The following is a 10,262-nucleotide window of genomic DNA, read 5'->3' as shown; positions in this document are numbered from 1 at the left end:
TGTATGAATTGAAAAAAGCAAATATGTGACCCGTTCCATCAAAATGAGTGGGAAGTCGCAACGTTCTATTTTTAGATAATCAGCTGATAACGTGGAAAACCCATAGAAAATCAAAAAAAATGTTTTACCCATAGACTGTAAAAAGAATGGACGTAGCGTCCGTGACGTCACCCATTGGTTTGGGGGAGTCTGTTTTGTGCCGCTACAACGGGGGTTTGAGCCGCGCCATGTTGGATTCTACTTGCCATATTTGGAGCGGTGCGGCCGTTGGCCGGCCGAGAGCCCGCCCACTGGCCTCGTAGCAGCGGTCGCCGGACCTGTCACTCAACGGTTCTGCGCCCTGATTGGCCAGAACTTTAACCCTAATAATAGTAAAACGGTAGAGTTTAAAAAAAATTCACCCCCCTCAGAGTGTGTGCGGGGGTAGAAACTATCGATTGAGACCAAAAAAATAAAATGTACCAGGCTGTAAATATGTTTTTTAAAGCTGTAAAATCGGCTATTTTAACATGGGGCTCGATTGGAGTTGCTCCCTTCTGGAGCCAGCCCCCAGCGACAGCCGGGGGGATTGCAGCTTTTTGAATGCGGAAGTGAGCTTCACTTCTCAGACCGACAACTGCCCCCTTGGTTTTACCCTAATTCCAAAGCAATGACATTCAAAAACAATCTCCCAAAGTTTCACAGTCCAGATAATTGAGAAAAGGCACGAAAATGATGATTAAAGTTGACCTGCAACTTAAACCCTCTGAAAATGAGTGTTGCTTCGGTGCAAAACATGAAATATCATCTGAACTGTTCATGATAGAGACGAGCTGTAAACTGCATCTGAATCGCTGGATTCTCCGCTTTCCGACGGTCATTGAATGTTGCATCTGTGACGAGAAGGGACGGATACAGAAACAGATGCTAAACCGAGTAGCATCGACGCTAACAGAGCGTAGCATCGATACTAACAGAGCGTAGCATCGATGCTAACCCGAACGTAGCATCAATGCTAAACCGAACGTTCACGCTTGCACATGTTTCACAAAATGTCAACAAAATATGACAACTTCTGAACCGTTTATGATAGAAACGAGCTGTAAAAAGCATCTGAATTGTGAGATTCTCTGCTTTCCGAGGGTCATTGAATGCTGCCGCTATGACAACAAGGGACCGTATAGGGTGCGTGTAATCACATGGTACAGGAACGGATGCCAGAGTCACTGGCAAAAACTTTAACTGCTATTTTCTCAAGTTTTAGAACAGAATAAGAGAGTAGGAGATCGTAATTCAAATGGCCACATCTCGAAAACCATCAAATGTATGACTCTGACTAGGGTATCATTTTAAAGCTTATTTTCTAATCTTTCCATTGATACCAAAATCTCAACTTTGAAATTTGAGTCAATGTGACTCATTTTGATGGATCGGGTCACATATATTATTGTAACTGTGTAACATAATAGTCTAACCATCAACAAATCGATGTAATAAAGAAGACACTATTTAAATGATAAACACCCGTTTCTATGATGTTGGTTTTGGCATGACTTTGACAAATGTTTGGTTCTCACTAGTATTGACACATGCAACTTTTGACCAACTGACCTGTCACCAGCCACAAGGATCACTGACATGTCATTATTTGGCTTTAGGAAGTTGTGGGACGTCGAAATGTTTGTTTCTAAAATGTAATAGTCGAGGGAGACGACTTTCCGTAATGTTTAATATATTATACCGAGAAAAGAGTGAAAACTGCGTCTTTTTTTTAGCGCGTCATGACGAAGCCGGAAGTAGAAGTCAGGGAATGATCTTTCTTCTTCCTCTGAGCGCTGCTCTCTGCTTTAAGATGAGGGAGTATCTCTTCTCTTACATAATCGGGAAATACCTTCATGTCGGTAGGAAAAACTATCTGCTGCAGTTTGACTACAGTTTCTGGTGACCGTTCAAATATTATACCGTGAAAAGGGTGAAAACGACCCTTTTTAGCGATACACGACGAAAGCGGAAGTAGCAGTCAGGGAGTCATCCTGCTTCCTCCTACGTGCGCTGCTCTCTGCTGTAAGATGAGGGCGTATCCACTCTTTGGGAATCAGGAAACACGTTCATGTCGGTAAGAAAAACTCTCTGGTGTAGTTTTACCACGGTTGCTGTTGCTGGTGACCGGCCAGACGCCCAACGGTCGCCGTGACAGAAGCATCACCGGCATCCTAACCGGCTAGCAGCTTCAGTCCGGTCCCTCAATGGCCAACTCAACTATCGTTACACGTAAGTCTCAGTGTTTCTTCCCGTTTTTTTTTTCTTTCTTTTTTTAATTGTTTTGTTTAGACATGAAGTTGTAAAGCACGGCTGCACAGTTGGACTCGTTCATATTCCATATTTTTCGCATCTTCTTCTCCTTCTTCTTCAGGAAAGTTTTCAAAAAAATAAATAAAAAATATATATAGCTAATGAAGTTAACGTTACAGTGGCGGCAGGATGTCGATTAGTGGAAGATGAAGCTAAGTTACCAGTTAGCCTCGCTCGAAGACATCCAACTGTAGGCGAAGTTTCAACACAAAAGTGGACACATACTGTAGTTTGACGTAGTCTACAGTCAGTGAAGGTGTGGGGCAACATGTGTTGATTTATTATGGAGGAGACGTGATAAACCTGCTTTAAAAAGTACCATTGCAAACTGGAGGTTGAGCTCCACAAAAAGTGTTTAATCTTACATCCTTACCAAAACGAAGGCAGTTTAATTCAGTTTCTCTAGGGTTAATATATCCAGGACACTTGCACTCCTTTCAGCAGAAAAAAATCATCGTCAGTCTGTCTTTACTATTTATTTTCCAAGTATGCGTATCTGGCACACCCTCACCTAGGCTAATTCTAAGAGACAATGACACAAAACAATACATGTATTATAGAGAATAACTTTATTATGAGACCATTGGCCTTCAGTTTCAGGCATCTTAACAAAAGACACTTAAAGGAACATTAAGTATAAAGATTAAATCCATAGTAAATGTAATACACCCTGCAAGAAATCTCTCTTAAGGTATCAATTTCACCCTCACTAGAGTTTGCAGTGTGTTTTTCCATTGAAACAACTGGTGTTTGTCTTAATGAAACATGCAAAACCTGCATTGTTAAGCTCCTATTTGTCCAGAGGTTAGACTTGTGACCTTTTAATTGCCTCTCAAACCAAGTGAACTGGTTTCTAGTTTTAGCATCTGTGAAACTGCATTAGTGACGGTCAGTGACTTTCAGTGCAGCTGAACGACTTTTATAAAATGTAACTGGCAGTCACAGCTTCCCTGCCTCATACTGGTTAGTACAATTATGCTATATGCTGAATCACTTTAAAGAATAACTATCATTAATCATGAATAATGTGGTTGTCATAAATTAGTGGGAGGACATGGAAAATATTGTAATCTATATCAGTTTAGAGTAAGTGTGTACTGTTTGCACACCAACCCTGTTCAAACATGTCTTATGCCGACTGCCGAGGATGTCTCATGAGCGACAATGATTGTTTTACACAGCCTGTCGCAGACATAAAGATAAGCCTCTTGTGATTTATTAAAAAATATATAGTTAAGGCCATTTATATGTCAAAGTAGACCACCGATTGCATCAAGAAAGTAAGAGAGTAAGTCTTCTCTTCCACCTCCAACCAGTGCTCCGCTCTTTCGTTTGCTTCATAACCTTTAAAATGCTGGGCCTGTTTCCATTTTCCATGGAGAGTCCACACACAACAGTCAGTGGCTTTCAAAAGGCTGAAGCCTCATTCTCATTCAATTAGACCCAGTCATGCAGTGCGTTGGTTCTGAAAATTAGAATACAAATCATATAATGTGTGCGTGTGTTCTGTACAGGCGCACTTGCATAGTTGTAGCTGTGGACTTCACGAGACACTGAATTTACTGTCTTCGAGGTCAGAAACTCACAACCTGGGGGGTCCCAACATGAACGTTAGAGCTACAGTATGTGATGATCAAAGGAATAAGGAATAGGCTACATGGAAAGATTTCTGTTGCACAACGTTATGTCTTTCTTCTAAGTGAAACTCAAGATGCTTTTCATAGAAAAAAACGACATCCCAAGGAAAAACAAGAAAAACCATGGCTTTTACCATAAGGTCACATACCTAGCTTCATTATAGCTTCATTTTTTAGGAGTCTCTAGTTGGAGAATCACTGGGCAGAAAGATCCAAACTGAGCCAGTACTGGTCTGACTGTGTTTGGTATCACATTTATTAATTATTAATCTCTGTGGTATTTGCAAGAAGTTTGGATTTCCACTGTCCTTTCTACCTTTCTCTTACTTATTACAAAAAGTGTCTTTTCAGCAGAAGCAGACATTATGTTATCTGAAATATTTTTTTCCCCCCAGTCAGGTATTGATGCGTATAGGATGCAGTCGTGTGGAGCCAGAAGCTCCACTTGAAGGTCCTCTGCTGCTGTGTCTTATGTAACATGTGACAGACCTTCAAATCAGATTTTGGTCTTGTAGATATCATTAACGTATGTCTGGATTGTAGTTTCCTGTTCACTGGCAGCAGGATTGTGTTATGAAATCTGGGTATAGTAACGTGCTGGCTGACAGGCACCGCAGTAACTGAAACACTCATTCATAATATGAATGAGATTCATCAGTGCCAAGAAGTTTTGCTGTTTTGCAATACCTCCTTAAAATCACAGCTCCGAGGAAGTGATTACTTTAGGATGAGTGTACGGAGTGACTAATTGGACGAAGGATCAGGGGTTTGAAGGACAGGAGTCAGGACTGTCTCATGGATGCTGAAATAATATGTGGATGTGCGTCTCAGAGTTGCTTTCCTAGCCGTGTATGATTTCCTGCGCACGAGGAAATGGGTAAGCAACAGTCAGTCAGTGCAGACTCAGAGCTGGAGACCGCAAAGTCCCATCCTAATGCATTGTTGTCACAACATAGAAAGCTTTTGGTGTTGTGTTCACTGTCACTTTGTCAACACTTAAGATCGCTTGACTGATAGCTATTCTTTTTTTTTTACAGCTATCCTGTAACTTTCGCTTTGTGAGCTCAGGGCAATCTGCCTGTTGTAATTAAAGTTTAATTGCAGTTTAATGTTGACAAGGGCATTGTTGTAAAAAAGGAGAAGGAGATGTTATTCACCGGCCGAGCTGCGGTGAATGATATGTTGAACAGTTTCCATTTCCCCTCTCTCTCTCTTCCCAAGACGACTACATGGAGCGGAGTGGTGCAGTCACATCTAGGATCATATTACCGATGGATGTGGAGCTATGAAGTCAGTCTGCGGAGATGAAATGATCTCAAGTGTTTCAGCTCTTCGATGATTTCCTGTTTTCAAAGATCTCATTTGGACAGTTTTTTTTATTTAAGGCTCCGTTTGGCCCAAGACGTGATTCATACAGCTAAAAAAAAACAATACTCAGCTTTGTAAACATGCAACGCGCTTCCAAATGTCATGAGGTTTTCTGCTGATATCAGCGGGAAGGAACGATAACATCCTCTTTTTTCTGAGATGGCCTTTAGCTTTGCGGTCACTTGGGTTACAACCACTGATGGCTAATGGAGGATTTCTATGGACAGACGTGCCAATGTTGGTGCAAACAAGAACTGGAGGAGTGAAAAGTTCCTGATTCAGATTTTCCAGCACACGCACAAGCCAAAATAAAATGAAGATTGCGTTTTATTAATAGAAAAAAATACAGTTAGTACCTTTAGTATTCAAGAGAGGACGAGGGTAAAGGGAGGTTAAAGGTGAAAAGAGAAGAATACATTCTGTCCCACAGCTCAGGTTGTTATTCAGGTATTTCTGAACACAAATCACCCCCCACGCTCACCCCCCCCCCACCTCGTGTAGCTACTGTATTTTTGCAGAAATTGATTTTACATCATCCCATGAAAGAGGCAGTTGCAGCGAAGACGTCGATAACCTTCAGGCAGGCAACTTCTCACCAGCTAAACCCCCGATAAAACTCCAGGAAATTAAAGCAGCGGAGCAGTATTGCCGACTTACCCAGGTACGGAGACTACAGAGGGGGCTTGAGCCGCTGGATTTGACACTGGAGAGACAGAAATAGTTTGGGATCGGGAAGGGGAATGTCACCGATCAGTGGTGGAAAAGTTAGAGGTTGTGTTCTCTGTGACTTTGGAGGGAGAGGTGGTACCAGTTCAGTTGTTGGATCCTCAGTCCAGCTGCTCCTCACCGTAACACAACATGTTTTTCCTAAGCTGCAGCCAAGGACAGTTTGACCTTGTTTGACTTTCCTCCTGAATCTTAAATCCAAAGAATTTTAGGATTGTGCAGCCCCGCGTGTAACACAGTGTGTTTTTGAGACTTAGTGTTGAAGGGATAGTTCAACATTTTGGCAAATTGGCCCGTTGCCATAATCCCTTTAGTTTTAGGAGTGGGTTCGTTACCTTTAATTGTCGGTGCAAGCTATTTTTAGAATGGCGGAGCAGAGCCATGAGCTGCTCAGAGCCATGCTACGGAGACTAATGGGATTTCTTGGTTTCCCTCATCAAACTCATCAAATACACAATCCAACAACTCCAAAACACTCTGGTGGACAAGTTGTGACCTGCACATTCACCACACTATGAGTTAATAACGAAACTTTACGATACAGAGTTGTTTTCGAGGTAAATTCATGCAAAACCGCTGATGCACGTTCCCGTCGGGGATAGTTTTTTGGCAAGCAGTCTACGCAAGCAGCGTAGCTTACGGCTCTGCTCCGCCGTACTAAAATTAGCTTGCAATTAAAGGTAAAGAACCTACTCCTAAAACTATAGGGATTATGGCAATGGGCCAATTTGCCAAAATGTTGAACAACCCCTTTAAAATGTGTTTATTACACCCCAGAGTAACTTCTCATACTCACATTTTGAAGTCATAAAGAACACACTACAGCTGCTTCTCCAGCTCATGGTGGACTTTACATCTAAGACTGTGGCGTATTGTATGTTTATCAGTGGTGTATGTGACAGCTGATAAGAAACAAGAAAAACGGACGGAACTAGTCATTTAGATAAAACTATCTAACAAACCAATTGATGTCTGGCCTGCCTTTCTTTTACCCTTTGAATTCATACAGTATGAATCCACACAACTACTGTGTGAACTCACTTCTCTGATGTGTGTTTGTTTTGGATGTTTATCTATCTCTTTTGTCCACCTCCCCGAGGACTTGCATCAGGGCACCAGATGTGGATGCTGAGATTTTTCATGAATCAACTCTAAATCCTGCTCAAGGACTCCCCTTTTTGAATGCCTTTAGTACAATCCTCTAACTGACCTCTGAGCTGTTTGGAGAGGCATGGGACGGAGCCAGCGGGCCGACCAGCGGCGGTCTTCACTGGATATAAGCACACGGACATGCAACAGGCGGTCACAGGGCGGTCAGCGGGCAGACAATGGTCTTTATCAGTGTGCTCAGTCTGGGAAACTGGGACAATGGAGGAGCACAAACGCCTGTATGCATCGGGAGGCACACGGCGAGGTGTACAGATACATGTCTGTTCACACACAGGGACATGCTGCTTTGTCAGATGGGTCAAGATAGAGTTTGATTTAATATGGCTGAGGTTCTGTCCTCACCGTGAGCTCCCATGACTGACCATCTCTCTCTCTCACTGACTTTCTCCGTCTCACTCTTTCTCACAAACACTCATGCGCGCACACACACACACACACACACACACACTGATGTGAACAGGAAAACAGACAAAAGCCCCCTTGTGTGATGTGCTGGAATGCCTCACGTGGTGCTCCCAACAGCAGGAGGAGCCGGGGCAGTTTTCGCCTCTATCTGACCAGAAGGTTGTGGTTGATACTTTGAACTTCGACCTGATCCAGATATTTTGTCCAAAATGTGAAATGACTCATTCAGGGAAGGGTGGGTTGAACTCCACATCTTTATTGTATCTTTATTATTTAAAAAACAACAACCTACAGTCTCTTTTAAACCAAAATGCAAAACATTCATAGCTTTTCTTTTCTATGTGTGATAATAACTGGAATATTCTGGGATTTGGGGCAGTTTATTGGACTAAACAAGAAATATGTTTATGTTTATTGGCTTTTTCACTACTTTTCTTTTTCTTAAACATCATGAAATTAACAGCAACTGTGTTTCTGTCTTGGATCAGCACCACCAGCTGTTTCTCTTGATGAACTCCTAATATTTCCATATTGCAAATGCATATTACTTGCCAATTTTCTGGGCATTAAGTCAAAGTCGGCGCTAGATTTCTATGGAAACTTGGTCATTGTATCGGAGCTGCTTCTCAACAGTCTTGTGGCTCCCTGATGATGATGATGGGTCTAAAGTCCAGCGTGTGGGTTGTGGGTAATATGGGAGTGGGAGCAGAGGAGGCACCGGCTCTTCGTTCAGTTTATGGTCCGTTTATTCCTTTTTGCTGCAACCAGGTACACAACAAACCCCAAGATAAGAGCAGACCTACCCCTCAGGGTGGGCCCGGGTGTTTCCACCGGCTGCTTCTGCACATTTCCAAGGAGGGTTTTATGATTTTTTAAAGTTAATTTCACATCAGGAGTGGTGCAGTTCATCCTTATTCCCATCTCTCCTTACACTCCTTTGCTCCCAGAAAGCTGAATGAGCAAAAAAGAGGAAAATATGAAGCTTTAAAAACAGATTTACTATACTTTTAAGTTTAAGTTTATTTTGTCTTTTCCCTCTCTGCACTTGTGCCTCTGACACCAAATGTGTCCTCAGAGCCTGGACCAGACTGAGCAGAGAGGGCAGAGACGGCAGCAGAGCGGACTGATCCAGGGAAGAGAACATGAACGCTCTGTCATGTTGCAGCTGATAGCATTTAAATCCCCTCAGCTGTTCAGCTCAGGCCACCCTCAGTCCCACTGCGGATATCAGGTTGCTATCAAGGGCAACATATTAATTTATTTTTTTTGTCCCCATCTCTCTCATCTTCTTTCCTCTCTCTCCAGCCGGTCAAACTACAATCACTGGAAAAGGTGAAGACGGAGCAGGGGGGCGGGATACGGAATGGACCGCCTTCGTCCTGGTGCCCGTGTTCTTCCTCTTGGGGCTGCTGGGGGTGGTGATCTGCCACGTACTGAAGCAGAAGGGCTACCGGTGCACCACCGAGGCCCAGGATGACGACGAGGAGGTTTTCGAAGAAGAAAAGGATCCGGAATTGGGCGGAGGTAAGAAAATTTGAATAAATAAAAAAAAAAGAGGGAGTAGTTGTTGATGCAATATCAAAGACTCAAGAGTCTGGGAAATAAAACGGTGACAAGTCAAGACGGGGAATTTTATGATTAATTGTGTTTGTTTGTCTTTATAACATCCATCATCTGTATACAGCACACACCCACAGTTATTGCTCAACCAACACTGTATGTATCCAAGTTTATCTGGAACTGTGAAGCAAATATGAATGTTAACTACTAAAGAGAGAGAAACAGTGATTACACAACAGAATATTTCCTGAAAATAGAATGCAAAAGGACTTTGATTTCTTGACAACATTATGAATTGTAACTTCAGATTATTGAGCCCTTTCCACCTTGTATCCCTCCTTTTCTTCACAACAGCAGCTCATGGACTGAAAAAATTCCAGTCAAGTTAAACATTAGCTGAAGCCCAGTTTTTCTCCGTCAGGCTGTGATGCTGCTGCTGCTTTCCATTCTTTGAGAAGTAAATGCAGAAGTGATTTCTTTCTGCGCTGGCTTAGGTGCGGTGCGTCGGGATGTTTGAGGTTTTCCGTTTCACCGTCAAGTAATTTTGAGAATCGATTATAGAACATGTTGATGCTCTCACCTTGCTCCCCAGTACTCACAGGCTCCTACTACATTCCTGACTCTTATTAAGTTCGGTGTGTGCCACGGACCATGGCACACAGGTGTGGACAGATGATAAGAATAGACCAGTGTGATGTAAATGACACCTTCATTTTTCCAAGAAAAACCTGTAGAGCTCATTCAAGGCTGGTTGAGGTGGTTTCCAGTGTTTGGACCGATCAGGGAATCCTCAGAAAACCCCTGTGAAATCACACACATATGAGATATATTATTAATGGGAATTAAGTTATTGTTTTTACCAATTTCTTTTAAAGGGATAGTTAAATATGTTGGCAAAATGGCCCATTGCCAGAATCCCTATAGTTTTAGGAGTACGTTCGTTACCTTTAATTGTCGGTGCAAGCTATTTTTAGAATGGCGGAGCAGAGCCATGAGCTGCTCAGAGCTGCCCGAACTTGTCCATGAGAGCAATTTGGAGTTGTTGGATTGTGTATTTGATGAGTT

The 10,262-nt window shown here is 42.6% G+C and overlaps 1 protein-coding gene across 3 annotated transcripts in view; it reads left to right on the top strand.

Annotated features, from left to right (window-relative positions):
• Positions 1–2,066: 2,066 nt before the first annotated feature.
• The window catches only part of rell1 (RELT like 1), a 155,540-nt gene continuing 147,344 nt past the window's right edge, over positions 2,067–10,262 (top strand). For all 3 annotated transcript variants that reach the window (XR_014596208.1, XR_014596209.1, XM_083992992.1), the window contains exons 1-2: positions 2,067–2,250; positions 8,943–9,161. Coding sequence is in view for 1 of the 3 variants with exons in the window: in XM_083992992.1 (XP_083849118.1) it covers positions 2,226–2,250; positions 8,943–9,161 (244 nt within the window). In the remaining 2 variants the exon portion in view is untranslated. The remainder of the gene's footprint in view (positions 2,251–8,942; positions 9,162–10,262) is intronic.

The sequence above is a fragment of the Trachurus trachurus genome (genome assembly GCF_905171665.1).
Source record: "Trachurus trachurus genome assembly, chromosome: 18".
Taxonomy (NCBI): domain Eukaryota; kingdom Metazoa; phylum Chordata; class Actinopteri; order Carangiformes; family Carangidae; genus Trachurus; species Trachurus trachurus.
Note: the sequence above shows the minus strand (reverse complement) of the source record. Positions and strands in the feature narration are given on the sequence as shown.